The 20,161-nt window shown below is 35.9% G+C and overlaps 1 protein-coding gene and 1 pseudogene across 1 annotated transcript in view; one reads left to right on the forward strand and one right to left on the reverse strand.

Moving 5' to 3' along the window:
- Nucleotides 1–558: 558 nt before the first annotated feature.
- Nucleotides 559–20,161, forward strand: part of SPRED1 (sprouty related EVH1 domain containing 1) — a 114,611-nt gene continuing 95,008 nt past the window's right edge. Inside the window, exon 1 of the mRNA XM_057722509.1 lies at nucleotides 559–687. Within this exon, the coding sequence (XP_057578492.1) occupies nucleotides 656–687 (32 nt within the window). The 5' untranslated portion in view covers nucleotides 559–655. The remainder of the gene's footprint in view (nucleotides 688–20,161) is intronic.
- On the reverse strand, nucleotides 18,026–18,147 carry LOC130847218 (small nucleolar RNA SNORA70; annotated as a pseudogene).

Genomic DNA, 20,161 nt, shown 5'->3' on the forward strand with positions numbered 1-20,161 from the left:
GAGGAATCCGCCGCCGTGAGGCCCCTCGCCCGCTTCTGCGCGTCCCGAAGGACCGGCCCGGTCGCCGCCGGGGGCTGAGCGGGCAGCCGGCGGCGAGGCGGGAGATGGTGGGGTGGGCTCCGGCCGGACAGCGCCGCCGCCGCCCGGAGCCTGGGCTCGGCACCCCCCCGCCGGCCCCCACCAAGCGGAGCCCTGCTTCCTCCTCGCCGCATCCCTGAGGGAAGCGCCGCCTCTGCTCCCGGGTTCTCCGCCCGCCCGCTCCTTCCTGGCAGGACCCCGCCGCGCTCCACCCCGGTGGCCGGAGGAGCCGCTCTCCAGCCTGCCTTCGCAGCCCGCCTCCCCCCCCCCCCCCCCGTCCTTTTTTCGTTTGCGCCCACCTTCCCGGCCTCCTCGGATCCCTGGGCTGGGCGCTGAGGCGGGGGAAGAGGCTGGGGTCGCCACGGCGGAGGGTGTCGCCGCCACCCCCCTGCGGGGGTGGCCGGGGTTCCCGGCTGGGGGGGCACCGTTCCGGGTGAGGCATCCACCATGGTGAGGCCCCTGAGCCGCTGCCCCCGCGCCCCCCCGGCCGCCGCTGCCTCCTGCCCCTCGGTGCTGCTGCTGCTTCTCCGCCTGCTGTTGCTCCTCCATCTCCAGATCGGATCGCGGTGAGGGAAAGATGAGCGAGGAGACGGCGACTTCTGACAACGAGTAAGCACCTCACGGATCTTAATTACTATCCCCCCCCCCCATTCTTCCTTGGCACCTCCCCAGACCCCCTCGGAGACTTAGGTGCTTGCAGCCCTGGAGAGTTAAGTGCGTCTGGTTCTGGAGAAACCATTTGATTTCTTTAGCCATTTTATTTAATGGCAGCAACCCCCGACCCCCACCCCCACCCCCAGCATTTAGTTGCTTTCTTCTGGGAGAAGGTATTCAATGTTGGGCTGGAATGGCAATTGTATGTGCATGAGATGTAATAATGTGGATGGATGGAGGCGGGGTAGCTATTACCCCAGCGCCAGGAAGACCTCTGGCCTGTCCTTTTTCACTTGAGCACACCAATCAACATACCTTGAATATCCGTCCTACCTCCCTTATAGCTTTTTACTTGGAAACTAATGTGTGGGAGCATCTCCTACAGCAAACTGCTCTTGAATCTTAATTCGATGAGTCAGTGACAAATACCGATTAAGCCTCCCCCCATTCCCCCTCCCTTTTTAAACTTATGACCTGTAAGCTTCTTGTAAAAAATGGGGCGATGGAAACATTTTTATAATCTAATAGCATTAAGGACACCTGGAGTGTGGGAGATGTTGAACTATTTTTCCTTTGCGAATACCGGACTTGTCTTTATCAGGAGCATAGAGGAATTTTGAGGGCTAATTTTTATCTTTCAGCTACGTTGAAACACACCGTTTACGTTGATTTAACACTGTTTACATTGCTGAACATGTTGATGACTTCATTCATTAACTTCTAGAGCATCCAGGCTTAAGTTTTTGTTTATTTGGGCTGTCCTTCTGTTTTCCAAACGGAATACTTTGCCTTTTAAATATTTTGCTTTAACATAATAGCTGCCTGGAGGAATAATGGTGCAGCAACAGTTTTCTGTTGAGACGGAATTTAATTCCATGCTCATGTTAGTGTCCGTTTTCTTGTAATTAAATTCAGATTTTATCTTCGGAGGGTTGGAAAGAGTTAAGTGAGTTAGGACTAGTCCTAGGACGCATTCCTTTAAGTAAAGTGCATTCCTCGAGTCAGACCTTTATGAGAAAACTTTAAAGTCCAAAGCCTAGGCTTGTTTAACATAAAATAGCTTGAGAAATGTCAAGCAGCGTCCCCCCACCCCGCAACACACTTTTCTGATGAGCGGGTGTGGGAGAAGGTGGATTGCTGCAGTGTCAGTGCAGTCTAGAAGCAGAAGTGGCCGCCATGTTCTCTCTCTTTTTGTGAATCGCCCTTATTTGCATAGCACACTCTTCATTCATAAAAAAATAATTAAACATCCATCACCTTGGACATCTTGAAAGGATTTCCCAAGAAAAAAATTCGAAGCTCAACTGCCTTTCTTCATGTAGATTTTCGAGTTCAGAAAGTAAGGAGCATTCGAAGTTATAGGTTAAATTAAAAAATATACGCCCACACAAACAACTACCCCTGTTCTCAGAATGTTGACACAGTTATGTGGGAAATATCAGTTCGGGGAGGTGCTGGGATCACGTGATCGCCTCCATTCATAAAATACCTGGCTGTCCATTCACAGTGCAATGCACTGTCTCACTGCCTTCAGCAGATTAGACCTACTTTGAGAGAGATCAAGAAGTATCTCAGATAACGCTTAGGAGAAAAACCGCTAAAAATCCGAACAGAATGACGATAATTTTTGCTGCTATAGTCTTTTAAGAAAGTAGCCTGAATCAGAATGTCAAGTTCTATTTTGGAGATGGGAGAAGACTAATTACCATTTTTAAAGTAAAATATTGAATACCTCCTTTTTGGATGCAGCTAATAGAAACGCTAATATGGAAATGTAAATTGACACACCTGTAAAATATAGTTTTTAAGTGGGCTCTTTTTGAAATACTTGTCATGGACAAATTGAGAATACAAGTTTTTTGTTGTAGTGATTATCAGTAGATGATACCGGTTTTATACTAAAAATGAATAAATATTCCCGGTGGTTTAATCCCGAAGATTTTGATATTTGAAACATCTACTGGCAATATTTACTGGTAGGACTGCCTTAAAAAAAATTTTTTTTTTCAACGTACTCAGTATGGGACAATTTGGAAATTATCTCGGTCACCCAGACTTTTAGAATTTTGTTTTCACAAATTTATCCTGGTTTATTAGTAAGTTTTTCCGTACTAGGGGCTTTGCTATGTTAATTTTGGTAGGTCAAGCATAATTTTAGCTTATAATATTTTGCCATGAGATGTTAACTCTTCATGGGGACAAACTCTTGGGGATGTTACTTTAAAATTTTTTTTCTTTTAGAAAGTGATGTGTTCATCCAGTAATCAATTTTATTAGAGCCTACATCATTTGTGCAGTAGGTAAACACAAAAAGTGAACTTCTTTGGAATGTATACTTTATACCAATAATTTATGTATCTCATTTTTCATATATAATGTTTTGAAATGGTAATTTATTATTTATAATCATTTGTGTATTATGAAGAAACAGCATAGTTTACGACTGCCTTGTAGTATGGATTTTATGTGGGCCTTATGTGTATTTTTTCCTTTTTCTTGTCTCTTTTTTTAAAATCCACAATCAATAGGTATTTATTTACAGTAGAGACTGTTCTTAACACGCAAATGTTTTTTCACCTGATTTTGACCTTTAAAAAGAGTGAAAATTACCAATATCTTGAGAAACCGTTAACCTTTTGTAGATAGCCATTGTGGTAAAATCCAGTAAGGCCTTTAGAGGCCTCATTTTGAAATCCTCTAGTACATGCTTATTTGAAATTAGAGTTCTGTGTAGAAAGAGAAATAGTTCTTAGAGGTTGATTGTGAGTATATATTTAATCAAGAATTACTGAAGGATCATATTATAACTCTAAAACACTTTGTCTTATGTAACGCCAAACTTGGGGAAGGGTTGGTGAAAGTCTGCTTTTCTTCTCTAATCTTCAGTAGGAACTGGAACTGCATTAAAAGTGCTGTTTAAAAAAAAAGAGATCCCTCCATGCAAGAGCAGTTATTTCAAATAATGTACAAAATGGTCTTTAAAGTGAATAAGTAATAATTTATTTGCATTTCTACCATTCATAGCAAGTCTTAACATTTAATGTGTAATCAAACTTAACCTTTTCTGTGATGTTCATGATGAATCATATTCATTTATAGGATTTTTACTATGTGCCAAGAGTAAAAATCTGTGATAAATGCTTTACACATATATAATTTATGTATATACATGTAATTTCAACAAAGTAGAATTGCATAGTAGGTACTATCATGCCATAATGTGAACATTTTCCTGTCATTAAATATTTCCTAAAACATAATTTTTATGCCTTCATTATGTTTAGTGTATAACATACATCAGTTTTAATCAGTTTACTATATTTCTGTTATTTCTGAACAGTGCTGCATTTGATTCTATTCTGTCTTCATCCAAACTTATTACTTTTTCCTTGAAATAGTCTAGGAATGGAGTAAGAGATGCAAATTTTAAGTTGTTTTATTCTTTCTGCTAAATTGCCCTGTAGGAAAGAAGACTTAGTGTGTGAGAGTGCTTATGCCTTGAAATGTCTGTCCAGTTTTATTTGCAAAAAATTTTGCCAGTTTTGAAGGTGGAAATGAGATTGTGCCCCTATTTTTAAAATGTACTGGATAGTAAAATAAAATTGATTTTTTGAAAAACAAAAAATTTGTTAGGTTGTTTTGGGGCAACTGGACTGTTTTTAATACGTTATAAGCAAAATTGATCATACAAAAGGCATTTGCAGATAATTTATTTAACTCTTTCCAACTTTTATACAGTAAGGTATAATGTAAAGAACGTTGGACTTGGAATTGAGAGATGTATTTCTATGCTGTCACTAATTTATTCCGTGATTCTGGGCAAGTGACAGCTTTTGTGGCCCTCAGTTTGCTTGCTTGTAAATTAAGGAATTTGAACTAAGCATCATTATGGGCCCTTCTTGTGCTAAATTACCCTAAAATAATATAGTGATAGACACATTGCAAGTCACTAGACTTGTAACATACATATTTGTTAATTGGTCAATTTTATTAGATTGTTGATTTTGACATATTTAAACAAATGAAAGACTTCCAGTAGAGATCTTGTAGGATAATGAAGTAGAAGCATGAATTTTGAAGAACCAAGATAAATTTGGAAACAATGGATACATTCATAACCTTTTAAGATTTTCTCATTTTGAGGTTAATTTAATAGCCGTATGTCTTTGATAATATATATACATCACAGATGGAGAACTGTGTAGAGTTCTGGTTTTGTTTTTGTTTTTGTTTTCTTTTAAATAAATATGGTCTCTGGATGAATAAGTGAACAGAAGGCTATTGGGCTTAAACATCAACTTGAGTAGTTCTAAGAGGAATATATTAACAAGACACCAACCCTCATGCTTTATTTACTGGCCTAGAAATGTCAAAAGTAAATCTTTTCATTTGGTTATTCATACAAATCATGTTAATTTAACACTAAAGGATAATTTCACGTTTATTCAGTGTAAGAAATTAACTGAGGCAATGAATTTTTTCATTCTTTAATATTTTGGTTTAATTTGCTCTTTATTTAAAGCTTTATGTCATAGCTGCATCTCATTTTAGTGTCCATAACCAAAGTCGTTACAAATCCCCAAGACATTGTTTTTGTGCACTCAAAATGGTTTGAAATGGGGAAAAAAAGCAAAACAAACAAAAAACTATTGGTGTATTTTTGTTTAAACATAGTTCATTATTTTTGCTAAAACATAGTTCATTAGTAATGGATCTCAGACTGAGGTGTTAAATTGATTTAGGCATAGAGGCTTAGAATTCTGAGTGTTTTTACTAATCTGTAACTGAAACTTATTTACTTTCGTAATACCAGCAAACCATAGCAGCATTAGAAGTACTTGTGACAGCAACTGTATTAGTTTCCTAGGGCTGATGTAACAAAGTACTACGTGTGTGTCATGGCCATCTTGTCATAAGGACACTAGTCATACTGGATTAGGAGCCCACTCAACTCCAGTATGCCTTCTCTTAACTAATTATATCTGCAGTGACCCTCTTTCCAGATAAGGCCACATTCTGTGGTACTGGGGGTTAGGACCTGACATCTTTTTGGAGAGATTCTGTTCAACCCATAACACCAGTAGAAATCAGATTTTTTTTTCTTACAGTAAAATTGCTGATTAGTTGTTACAGATATTTTGGAATAGCACTTATAGTCATCACTAGTTTGAAATTATTATAGTTACTAAGCCATTGCTAAAGCTTGTATTTTAATGTTAGTACAAAAACATCAATATATCAAAATTAAAAATATTTTAGTATATGTGCTGCCAAAGCCAGCACCAAAATTAAAAATATTTTGATAATTATTTCAGTATAATTGGTTTCTTTCGTAACGTTATGTATTTTGTTTTAAGCCTTTAATATTCTGAGAATTGGGGCCATTGGCTTCACCAGACTGCCAGAGAGGTCGATGGCACAAAAGGTTAAAGGCTCCTGCTATGACTGAGGCCCTAAAGACTGAACCCAAAGATAAAGATAAAAAATAGGAAGATTAAGAAACATGAACGATAAGGTGAACAAGTCCAAGATACAGCTAACAGTTCCAAAAGAAGAGATAACAGGGAAGAGGAAATATTGAGAGATACTGGCTGAGAATTTTCAAAAAGTAGCAAATTAAACCCCATTAAGTGAACTAAAAACAACAAAGCCTCACAGTCAAACCAGAGTTTATTGTGAGATTACAAGAATGTCAACATGAGAAAATCAATGTAGTTTATCACATTTGAAGATTAGGGAAGAGAAGTGATACAATCTTAAATGCCGGATTGTCATTCAATCTCTGCTTATGATATGGAAGTGAATGTCCATAATTTAAAGATTTATAATGTAAATGTCCATAAATATGGACTTATTTTTCTGCTTCCGAGAATTTTAGACTTTTAACTTTTTTGGATTTAAAATGAGAGAGTTGGATTTGATCAACTTTTAGGGTTGCTTTTAGTTCAGGAGTGCTAAATGATTTTCTTTGTACTTCTGAAATCCACATTTAATCATTCATGTAGCTCATAAACGTAGGATTGACTGGTGAAAATTACCTTGTATCTGAAACTTAAAAATTACATTGGAAGGCATTTTGTTTCTATGTTTAGAGTATGAAGAAATAGCTTCGATAAGTTTAAGAATAACTGGGAATTAAATTTTAATCTAATATCAGTTTTATCATTTTATTTCCAAATGTTACCTGTAAAACAGGGAGTCTAGTTTAGATAAAGGCCATTATGACTTGGAATGCGGAATGTAATTGTTCTCTTGGTAGTGTATAATGATACTGTTGCTTATGATTGGATGCATTTTGTTTGCCTATTCACTTGGTTAGAGATTACGTTCACAAATACACAGTATTTGTTAATGTGTTAGTATACAGTGGTTGGATTACCAAAATTTAGGTGGAATTTAGTGAACTGTGACTTTTTTGATGCCACTTTTTCAGAGTTATTGTAACTTTTACCACGTCAGAATGTTAGTGATTAACTTTGACATAAAAATCACCAAACATTTTTTACAGTTCTATTGTGAATTGCACTTATATTCTGAGATTGGGATTAGGGATCAGTTCTGGGTTTGCCCCCTTAGTAATATGTAAAAGTATTTCAGAATTTTAGTTGCTGAATTATATATATGGATTTCTTAGTTTTTCAGGACAGATATCATTAGTAACTTTTCCTTCAGGAATTTCAGTTCAGTGACATTTGAGTGCCTGTTAGGCACTTGACTTTTCCTTAGCCCTGGAGATACAAAGATAAGTAAAACCTGATAACCGCTTTCACTATCCAGCAAGGGAACTAGATCCCTCTGAAATGTGCTGAGTGCTCTGCTTATGAAGTTCTTCAAGGCTTAGGAAGAAAGTAATTCTACCTTTGGTGGATGGCAGAGTGGGAGTTGTGTATGAGGGAAGCCTTCAGAAAAGAGTTGGCATTTGGGAGTCAGCCAGAGAGGAGGGCAATGGAAAGAGGAAGGGCATTCCAAGAAGGGAGGGGGAAAAAACCCTAAAAACAAGTATAGAAGTTATTTCAGTGGTCTGAAACCGAACCTGCAATATCTCCAAAGTATGCCTGTAGTTGAAGCTGGTGGAAAATTGACCAAGAAGAGTATTATAGTAATAGAAAGATGAATAGTGAGAATCAGGAGTGTTTTTAAGGGAGAGTGAGAAGAGACAAAAAAAGAAAGAAAAGTCTTGAGAGGTGGGAAAGAAAGTATTAAAGACAAAATGGGAAGTGATGAAGTAGAGACAGCAAAAAGTAAGCTTACGTAAATTTAGTGGGAAGTTAGGAGTTGAGATTATTTATTGAAGGAGGAGATGTCAGTAGTGGAGAGGAAGAGAAAAAAAGATTTAAAGAAAGGTGGGTAAATGAGAGAGCAAGGTCCAGGAAAGAGGAGTCTTGCCAACTGTTTTACTTCTTGTGACAGATACTGTCCTAGATTTAATCCTTCTAATGACCATGTGAGCTAAGTATTATCTGTAGTTTACAGGTGAGATAACTGAGACTTAAGAGAGATTTAATAACTTGCCCAGAGCCATGCGAGGGAGTAAGTGGTAGAACTGAGATTCAAATTGCACTGTATTTATACTACACTACTTCATTTGTTTAATGGCCAGAGTTTAATGGTCAGAGTTGAATGGTCAGAGTTGAATGAAGGAGCTTTCAAAGTATATGAAGGGAAAAAAATCTGCTTTCATGGAGAAGGGGAGAGGAATTTTTCTTCAGGTTATTAAAGATTTAGACATTTAATTTTTTGCGTCTATAATCAACTAGGATCCCTGTTAATAGTTGAGATAGGCTAGAAATGCTGGCTAGAAGTTCATTGCTTGTGGTTTAGTGCTGACTTTAATTTGGACAGCTATAAAGGTCTGTAAGCTTATGTTTAGTTCATTTTATAGTCATCAACAATTAAAGCAAAAATTTGTTTATATTTTGATTTAGCCTGATGTTTAGCATTGTTATTCTGAAACTGTATCATTTGTTAATTCAAAAATAATAGCCTTAGATATAAAATTACTGAAACTTGGTTTAGGAATGAACTTGAAGTTATCTGTGAATCAAGATCTTGAATGAACATAAATCAGGAACTTAAAAATACGATGATGAAAAATGTGTATGCTTTTTCTCTTGAGAATTATTTGACCCCAAAACCCCAAATTTAATTAACTTAGTAAAAGTTAAAGAAATATAACTTTAATAAGTAATATATGAAATTAAGATATTCTTCAATTCTGTATTATGATTTTTTCAGAAAGGCAGGGGAGAGATAGGAGATGAATGAATGAGACAAGCTGACCGTTCTAGTCACCTTAGTTTTCCTTAGCAATTTTTCCTCATCTTGATACTTCTGGAGAGAGCAAACTTAAGCTTCTAAGTGAGCCAAAAAGAAAAAGAATTCATCTGATGTTATATAGACCCTATTGCTGTTGTCTGAAACTGTGTATTGTGTACTAGGCCCCAGCATACATCAAATAAAAGTCATTTGATTATATAGTTACTGGCTAACTTCTAGTCATCCCATTTTTGCATTTGTGTTGTTTCAGGTCGATTTAGCTAGGTACTTAGTAGGAGGAAAACTGAGCTGAATCCTCTTAACTGACTGTTATTGTCTGAATGTTTGTTTCCCCACCAAACTCAGATGTTGAAATCCTAACCCCCAAAGACTGTGGTATAATGAAGTGAGACCTTTAGGAGGTGCTTAAATCATGAGGATGGAGGTTCCACAGAGATCGCTAGCCCCTTGCACTATGTGAGAAGTCCCCAGGTATGAATCAGGAAGAAGGCCCTTACCCAACCTTGCTGGCACCTCGATCTTGAACTTCTCAGCCTTCAGAACATTTAAACATAAATTTCTGTTGTTTATTAGCTACCCAGTCTGTCGTATTTTGTTATTGCAACCTGAATGGACTAAGATGCTGACTTTGTTTTGGGGAGGACAAGGAGCTATAATTACATCAAAGAAAGAACAAAATCAATTAAAAACCCAACAGTTTTCAGTTGCTTCTAGTTCCATACAAATGTATTTTACTTGTTTTAGTAGTGTACGTATGAATATTTGTTATTTATTTTCACCAGATATACTTAAAGAATTTCTATGCTTATATATAGTTTTTTAGTAATCATTATTTTAATGCTTATAATAGTTCATCAAGTTGTACCGTTAAGTTTAGATAGTTACTTTCTTCTTAGCAAACACTTTAAGTGTCCAGCTCTTTGCTTATAAAAAACATTGTAATGAGCATCTTTTCTGCATATAACCATAATGAGCATCTTTACTGCATTTGTTTTTTTCTCTTCAATTAATTTCTCAGGATGAACTTACAGGAGTGAAATAATTATGTCAAAGAATATAAGTGGCTTTTAAAAAATGCTGGTTATGAAGTGCTGCTTCCAAAAATTTGTATTTTTTCTGTTGTGGATTATTCATAAATGACATTCTCATATTTCTTAGATTCCATTTTTGTTCTTCAGTACGTTGCAGGTTTTTTACATAGCTCCCAGTATGTAATTAAATGACAGCTAATATTTGAGTAATTACCAGTGTTGTCTTAAAATCATTTGATAAATTTGGTTTTCATAACAGCTGTTTTAAATGTTATTACTATTATTACCTCCATTTACAAAGATGAAGAAACTGGGGCTTAGGAAAGTTGAAAGCTTGGCAAAGATTACATAGCTGGTGAAGACTCCAGAGCCTGTACCCTAGAACAGTAGCTTTTAAACTCTCAACTGTAACAGTAACAGATACTTTATACTACTTCATGCAGTGTACATAATACATACATGCATTCATACACACACACACACACAACCTTTTGTAAAACAGCTTAGACTTACTGTGATAACACAGGGTGACTTCTGTATGCCATAGATTAGAATTATATATTATAGAATATTTTATCTATTCTGGGTAAAAAGTTAATGCTGGTGAAGACCCTTGTAGTTAAAAATACCTAGTTCTGAACTACAGTGCAGTATATGGGATATTGTCCTCTAAGGATGTATCTCCTTATTAGTATTAAAGATTTACATTTATATTCAGCTTATTATTTCATGAAGAGATAACATGAAAAGGTATAGGATTCTCAGGGGAGTGCATTTCAAGGTCAAGTTGTGAGGCATTGTAGGGGAATTCAGATTTGCATTGCTGTAGCTAGATTGTAGATAATAAGCGTTACCTCACTGCTTCTCAGATTTCTTTCACTGAAGTGCCCCGCATGTTAAGGCAATGTATCCCAGAGCAGCCTGTAAAAAGTATATAATTATTTTAAAATCTAGTAAACTATTGCAAAGATATCACGTGAATATTGCATTTTAATCAATAATAGAGCTGTATTTTCAATATGAAATGGTTTTAGTCACTTATATTAGGAAAAAAAAAGAACTTTTAGCCATGAAATCTTTACGTCTGTGTATCCTGTGGCATTATATGTCTCATATGGCACATTCCTGGGAGGAGGTGTCCTCTGGTGAGAGACAGCATTTGGGGTACCTTAAGGTGTTGCTCAAGGGCAAGGCATGATTGTGCACTGTAATTATAGCAGCTGCCATTTTCAAACAAAAAGTAGGAACGTATGAATCCAGCAAAGATTAATAAAAACTTTTTGAAGTACAAAAACAATATAATCACATTGTAGGAAACTTGAAAGGCGACAGGAAATGACCCATAGAAGAAATTTTCTTTTTTGCACTCATATTAAAAGTTTTATAAAGGCAAAAAATATATAGAAAGGATTTGAAATTTAAAATTTGTTGTTTCTCTAAAAACTTCATGTAGATCATACGATTTATATAGATCATGAATTGCCTGTGTTGGAAAGAATAGAATTATGCTAATTGGTACACTAAGAAATCTGCAAAGCTGTGTAGAAAAGAAACAAAAACTCAGATTCTCAGCTCAGTTTTGCCATTTGCTTATGTGACTTAGAGCAGATCTTTTAGTGTCTGAGCATCTGTGCTAATGAAGACAGTAATCTTTTCTCATTCATAAATTACTTTTTTGCATGAAAATTATATAAAAAATGATTTATTTATGTTTGAGTTTTGGTTTACTTATAGCAGAAAAGGAGTGTTTTCTAGAGGATTGGAGGAAAAAAAAGAGAGGTAAGGCAGAAGGCTGAAAAAGAAAAGGTTTTAGCAAAACCTTAGGAAGGGGAGGAAAGCTGAGGAAAATGAACCTAGGCCTTAGAATTGAAATGTCTGGGCCTGTTTGGGGAACTAAATGGGATCTGTGCATATAAGGAATATAGCTAAGTTAAAAATTATATAAACTACATATTGAGAAGAAATGCAGAATATCTGCATAGGTTATGTAACCTGTATATCGAGAAGTTTTGCGAAATATCTACATAAGTAAAATCAAATTGTGTATTAAATGGACTGGAAAATGCCTTTTTAAAATATTTGTTTCAATGAAACAAGTTCATAAGGATGTTGAGAAAATGTAGTGGGATGAGGGAGATCCTAAAGCTTTAAAGTTCAGGGGAAGGTAAATGAGAATTCGTTATATAAGACTCACTATTTTTGAAAGATAGTTATTATTGATATTCTGCCATTATTGGAGCATGCTTTTTTATTGCTTTATTAATGAAGGTAAGGTAATTATAAGAGTTTTCATAAGCTCATATGTGAAAGCAGTGTTTGGTACATAATAAGCACTGTTTGCCAGTATGCATTCAGGTATGACTGCAGGCTCTTACCTTATTTTCTTTCCAAGTATTTGAGTCTGTTGCAGTACTAACCTTACCATCTTAGTTGGGGAGGGATTCCTGCCTGCTTTTGTACACCTGCAGCCTTTGAAACCATTAGACTATAAAGGAATTGTGGAAAATATATTTTTACTACTAGATTTTAATTCATTATCTCTCAGTTCTTTCCAAATGTTTCTATTACTTTATTGAAATACTTTTTTTTTCTCTGCTAAAATTTTCCTTATTTCCATTTGCTACCATTTGGGCCTTATCACAGTCCTTTCAGAATCTAAAACGGTGCTTCCAGTAGACGTTTCTGTGGTGAAGGAAATGTTCTGTTGTGCTGTCCAGCATGGTGCTCCTGTGTGGCTGTTTGGCTTATGTGGCTTTGAAATGTGGCTTGGAGGACTGAGGAACTAAAATTTTAATTTAAATAGCTATATGCTAATGATTCATTTATCAGTGCAAATCCTGAGCGTTTCTAATCTTTCAGTCCCAGCGTATTTTTGAAACTAGTGACATGGTCTCTATTCAATCTTAGCCAATTTGTTGAAGAAAATTCTAATCTTTTAAATAGGGGGATAGCTAGAGGAAGTGCAGCATTTTCCAAAGTATGGAACTTGCCCCTGGTATGTAAGATAATTTTAGTTGTTTCACAGATGTGGCATTAAATTCAGTTGACAAGTTATTCCTTTCTCAATATTTTTTGCATGTTAATTAAATTAAAAGTGTTTGTATGTTTGTTTTAATAAGGAAGGAGTGATATCAACCTTGATCTTTGGTAGACAAGCCAATATTTTTGGCTTTTACTTATTAAATTTTATGGTTACCATCTCTTTATAGCTTGTGATAGTTTTTTTTTTTAATTGGCTGTAGTGATTAAAACCTTTCCTTTTAGGAATATTTTTTGGATAATATATGTGATACACATATAAAGCAAAAAAAAAATGAAGCGTGGTGACTGTCAAAACGAAAAAATGAGTTTGTGACATACTGATCTAGTGGAAGGAGAATTGGATTGGTAGGGAATCAGGAGCACTGCTGTGCCACTAGTTTGCTGAGCCAGTCTCTGTCTTTTTTATATAGTAGGAAATGGGAAAGAGGTTAGTTTAGAGTGAGAAGAGATTTTAAATCTAAAATGTGTTTTATTCTATAATAAATCTTACCATTTTGGATAGTAGCTAACATCTGTTGAGCATTTTGCTGTATGTCAAACATGAATTATCTCATTTGACCCTTCATTCTAAAGCAGATTACAATTGTCTCAATTTTTTAAAAAATGCTTGGTGCACAGAATTATACTAATCATTATCTTGGTTCATAGTGTCATCATTGGTCTAATATGGACCTCTGTAGCCTATTATTTTTACTTTTTTATTTACTTGACAAATACCTACTCACATTACCATCGAGGAATCAGGGCATTGAAGATAACTAAAATTTACCTATTGTGCTTCTGTTATATTCCTTTGACCTCTTCTTAGAGGTCACTCTATCCTAAGTTGTGTATTTACCATTTATTTCCTATTAAAAAAACTTTATTGTATATATTTGAACTGTATTAAAGGAATGTATTTATGTCAATATCAACTCCTGAACTTGACTTTTTTTACACTCAGTAATATATTATTAAGATGTGCCCATTCTTTTTGCTATAGTCTTTAATTCATTTGCCCTACCATATAATATTCCATTGTGTGACTTTACTACAGTATAGACAATCTGTTGTCTAAGGATATGTGAGTTATTTTCAGTTATTTGCTGTCCTGAACATTACCACTGTGAACATTTTTGTAATATGCTTCTGATGCGTATGTGCTGAAGAGTCTCTTTAATATATGTTTAGGAGTAAAGTAGTTGGATTTGAGTTATATTGTAAATTTTCAAGTTTACAAGGTGGTGCCAAACTGTGTCCCCACATAGTTCCAATTTGTACTCCCACTGACAATGTAAGAGACTGGATGTAAAAATTGAATTTTTATAGCAGATAACGATATTTGCTAAAAATTTTTGATCGCTATGTGCCACACACTGTTCTAAATGCTTACATGAATTAATAAATTTTTAAAATCCCACAACCATGCTGTTGGGTACTGTTACATCCATTTTATAGATGAGGAAATTGAGGCATGATGAGGCTGCAGGGTCCAGCCTCTGATCTGTTGTGATATTTTACTTCTGCAAATGCATATTTATGCATTCACCTTCTCTTTCCCTTTTCCCCTGTCCCCATCAATTTTTTGGCCTTTATGTGCTTGTGATAGCGAGTGTTGGTAATTCTTTCCTTACATTGTTGTGTGTTAGCATTGTCCATTGTGTAGTCTTCCTTTAAAAAGCAATTTCTTAGAAAACCTGTTTCCTCATTGCTAGAACAAGTAAGATGGCTCAGATGATATGAGCATTTTTGGCTCTAGTATTTTGTAATTTGACATAATCTCCTATATAGTTCATAATTAATTTCAGAGTAATTTGTTATTCGCATTTTCTCTTTTAAATAATAAAATGTGAAACAGTTTAGTATGCTGTATTTCATTGTATAATTTTATTTAAAGTTAATTATTTTTTAATAGAATACTTTTAATCTATTAAGTAGTTTAAAAAAATTCTTGCGTGGATGTGAATGTATACTGATCTCCACATAGGCTTTTGTATATATATCTCTTGAACTGAATGAAATTTTTTCCTTTAACATATGTAGGTATTGTTCTTGAGGTAGTTTATTTATTAAGTCAATCATCTTTGTAATCTGCTAGATGCTCGATGGATGTTTTGCTTTTTGTTTTACCTTTTAGGTACTGAGTTAAGATAAAATATTATTTTAAAATTCTAATTCTAGTGATAGGTGAGAATTTATTTGCTCAATGTTGAATGACAAAGTTCTAGACCAAAAAATACACCTAATTATCCATATATCTTGTCAAAGTAGGGTATCATCTAAACCTCATATGTTGAAGTGTTTAGGTTCTGTAAAAATAGTATTTGGAATTGTTTCAGTAAAGAAAAGTCTATTAATTCAAATCTGTTATGTGGGTGCTGCAGATTTAGTGGTAGTTAAATGTTTCAGTGCAGTGGGCCCTAAAGAATCAATCACACACATGTGTTGGAGTGATAGGCTGATAGAAGCAGGCAAACAGATGGAGATCAGGATCTTGCCTGCTTTCTTATTAGTCATATTTAGTCCTTTTTCTGGATTTTACATTGTGCTTAGGTTTGGCACAGTCATTAATGTTGATACTGAATGAAGCAGCTACAACAAACATTGAGCATTTATTATGTACCAGAGACAAGATTGGAACTAACATTTTTGAGGTTCCAGGTGTGAAGCTGATAGGCTTTGGTGACATAGATGAGTAAGATCTGGGTCTTTGCCTTCACAGAGCTCTCAATCTGATATTAGAAATGCATGATTGATTCTTTGGTAATGAAGGACTTGATTACCTGCTGGGGGAAAATACAGTTGTCCCAGAAGAGCGAGGAAAAATATTGAAAGTAAAAATTATGTCATTTTGAAGAGACATGTTTACATGTTATGTATAACTTTGTGTATAGTTCAGTAATCTTGTAATCGGACAATGTAGCTATAAGTCTTGTCTTTCAGTTCACTTTGAAGTTTTTATAGTAGGATAGATTGTGTAAGAAAGCCAAAAGATTTAGTGTCTTAACAACTTAGAGCTAAGGGTAGATAATTATTGTGAACTTAGTCTTTTTATAAATTTAGACTTTATGTATTATAAATAAAATTCTATATATTAATGTTTATTTATAGGATGTGAATGACTTTTTTCTTTTTAAAAAAATAATTTCTTTGACTAGCAGGAGCTTTGAAATGAGTAATTTGCAATTGTTTAGCCCAGTTGGGTCAGGCTTTAGTGTAGCAGCATGAGATGTGTGATTCAAAGACAGATGAATGGTTCAAACAGCCTAAATTTCTGATAGGAAGACTAAGGGGCGTTTTAGGTGAAGTGCACAATTGTGGTTCCAAACTCCTCAGATAACTTGTCATGAACCTACTGAACCTACTGTAATTTTTCCCTTTTTCCTCTTAATTATTTGTATTAAAAATTGGAGATTTTATGGGCAGAGAGGTCAAGGTAGAAGCATTGAAGGCTTTTACATAAACATGCTGGTCTTTATTACTTCTTACCAGCCTAATCTTGAGAATTCTTTCACTATTATATACTAAACATATGTGGCAGTTATTGGTAAAACAAGTATAAGCTAGCCCTCCTCATATTTCTGTGTTTCTTCAGAAATTCGTGTGTGTATACAATCTCACTTTGAAATAGTTTTAGACCTACAAAGTTGTAGGAAAAAATAAACGAATAATGTCCATGTATATTCTTCAACTGACTTCCTAAAATGTTAATATCTGACTTAGCTAAATCAGAACATTACCATTGATGTAATATTTTCTGCTGACCTTATTTCAAGTTTCATCATTTCCACTAATGTCCTTTTTCTAGTTCGGAATACAGTCCAACATCGCATATTGTATTAAGTATTCATGTCTCCTTAGCTTCCTTTAATCTAGAATAGCTCTTCGGTGTTTCTTTCATAATTTTGAAACTTTTTTGAAGAGTACTGGCCAGGTATTTTGTGGAGTGTTCTTCAGTTTGCATTTGTCTGATGCTCAGTCTTGATTAAATTGAAGTTAAACATTTTTGGGCAACAGTGTTATAGAGTGAAGGTGTCTTCATGCTTCAGGAGGTATATGATGGTGATATATCCCATACTGATGATATGAACTTTGATCATTTGGTACAGTTGATGTCTGCCAGGTTCTCAAAAGGTAGATTCTTTGTGTAATAAGCATCTTCTGGGGGGAGATACTTTGAGACTATGTAAATATCCTATTTCCTATTATACACTTGCTCACCATTCTTAACGTTTGTTGGTGAGTCTTGCCTGTAACAAATATTGTGATGTTTGCCAAATTGGTGACTTCATTTCCATCATTCCTTTCACCTTTATTAATTATAATTCTATAGACAAGCTTTCTCTTCTCCCCACATCTATCTATCTATTTATTCATTTATTTCTGCTAGTATGGACAATAATCCATTGCTATCATTATTTTGATGCCCTGTTGTCCCAGATTTGGCCATTGGGAGCCCCATCAAATTGGCTTCTCTGCTCTTTTGACACATTCCTTCATTTTTTGAGCACTTCCTTTTTTTTTTTTTAATTCTTTGATTTTTGTTTTGACAGGAAAGTAGGATTTATTGGTGGGCATGAATAAGGAGGGGACAGCGCCAAGGCTGTCATGAATGCAGGGCCTGCCATTTGTCCAGGGAGGCCATGGTCAGGGATGTATTTGACCTCATAGCCATCTGGGATGAGCCACTTTTCTGCCACCATGTTTTCAAATTTATCTGCATTAAACTTAATAAATCCCCACTTGGAGATGTGGATCTTCTGGCAGCCAGGGAACTTGAACTTGGCCCTGCGGAGGGCCTCAATCACAAGCTCCTTGTTCTGCTGCTTGGTGCGGATGGACACTATGACTTGGCCAGCGTGGACCCTGGCCACTGTGCCCTGGGACTTTCCAAAGGCACAGTGCATACCTATCTGGACCCTAGATTGGGGACACGATGCCAGTCATGAATGCCCACTGGAAAGGGCTTTCTCCAAGGTCCCTACAGGCAACCGGCTGCATATACTACCGACGAGGCTGCTGTTTGCAGCCATTGCACACCAGGCACCCATGGGGAAAAGAGCACCATTGGCTGCATTGACTGCAGTGAGCACTTCCATTTTGGCTTCACAAGATGTTCTAGGCTCATTTCGTATTTTCCCTGCCACAGCTTTAGAGTCATCCTAGTTATCCAAGGAACTCTGGTTTCTTTTATTGGAGAATTATATTTAGAAACTATTATCTGAGTGGTAGGTGTGCTTATTGGCATTAGGATGAGGCTGGTAGTACTAACCCCATTTTACAGATGAAGAAAACTAAGCTGAAAGTTAAAACTTTTGTTCATGACAGCCAGGTAAAAGTGATATGGTTGGGACATAAACTCAGGCCTTCTCAGTCCAAAGTCCAGGTTCTTTCTACTTACTCTTCTCTCTCACTGTAGTTCCTTCCTTGCACTTGTCTTTTCCATTAACACTATTATTTGTTTTTCCTGGCAAGGACAGGGCACGCTCTAACTCCTAATATTCAAGAAAATTAAATATTATAATAGGTATACCTATTTCAAAACAGAAAATAGTCATTACAGTTCCAAAAATATTTATTATATGCTCGCTATGGTTAAGGCAGTATGCTAGACATTGGTAGTATTTGAGTTATGTGCATATATATTTTGGGAGAAGAGTGTGCTGAGAATGTTTTTTTGTTTGTTTACTATGGCATTTTTTTCCCTCAGTAGTGAGGTTGAGATAAGTGGTATGGCTATCGTAAATTGATTCATTACCCACGGCTCTTGGCCTTAACTCCATATTCTGAGAGACCTCCACGCCTTGAGAGCAAAGTGGGAGAAGCAGGGAATGTGTGGGCTGAAGCGCAAAAGAAAAAAGATGAGACAGAGGTCCAAGTAAACTTGTACACCGATGGAAGCCACAGGAGCAGAAACAAGGGAAGCCAGAGGCCAGGGACACGGTACAAATTGTTGGACCGCATGCCTGCTGTCTAGAATTCGTCACAGTGTATCTGGAACATCTGTGGCCATTCTGATCACCTTGACCACCTTTGAGAGACCCATCTTGCTCATGTCAAAAGGGTCCCTTAAATGGAAAAACTTCAAAAAACAAAAACTAAAAAAAAGGTCCCTTTTGGTCCTTTGCCCTGGACCTGTGATATTCGGGACTAGTTCTGTTCTCAGTTGTAGCTGAATGTAACACATGTATACAATAAATCCTCCCTTTTGCTGTCTTAGCTGAAGAAAAACAAAATAAATTGATTCATTATCCATGAATCCAGATGGTTAAGAGATTTATGTATTATATATAAATTACGCTAAATAAATATATAGTATTTAGATTAATATATAATATTTACATGTGCCTCCTTTTAATACACTACCACTTAATAATTTTAGTTATATTATGCAACCATTAAGTGATATGTTTGCTAAGCACACTTAAGTAATAAGCAACTTTATGTTGTTGCTTTTAATTCTTACAATAGCTTCTTGAGTTGATATTATTTTTCCCATATTCCATGTGAGCAAAGAGATTTAAGTGACTAGCCTAAGATCATAACGTTTAATAAATATCATAAAGTGGTTTTAAATCCAAGTTTTATACTGCCTACTGTGTGAAGTACTGTTTCTGTGTGTGTGTGTGTGTGTGTGTGTATATTCATGCTTTCAGTGTCCCTTAGTTCTCATGTTGAGGGTTTGATGAACAAGTTTATTCTGTATACCTCCATGGGGGATTTTGAGTTCATTCTGCCAAGGTTGGTAGCCCAGTTCTGTCACTTACCAGTTTTGTGATCTTGGACTTTTGTAAATCATGTCTGTAAAATGAGGATAATAATTATATGTTTTGGAAGGTTAGTGTGAGGATTAAATGTGGTCCATGTTTAAAGCATTGAACTGTGCAAATAGCAAGTACTGAAGTGTTAGCTGCCTATTAACAGTATTAGTAGTTGTAGAAGTAATACATTGCAAAGAAACAAAAGTTCATACTGTAGGATAAACACTAAGTATTAATTGACAAATATTTATGATGGACTACCTGGGATAATTTTACAAGTCTTGGATAGTTCATGGAATCAAAGAAATTTAGAATAAGAAAGGATTTCAATTAAATAGT

The sequence above is a fragment of the Hippopotamus amphibius genome, chromosome 2, assembly GCF_030028045.1.
Source record: "Hippopotamus amphibius kiboko isolate mHipAmp2 chromosome 2, mHipAmp2.hap2, whole genome shotgun sequence".
In the NCBI taxonomy this organism is placed as follows: Eukaryota; Metazoa; Chordata; class Mammalia; order Artiodactyla; family Hippopotamidae; genus Hippopotamus; species Hippopotamus amphibius.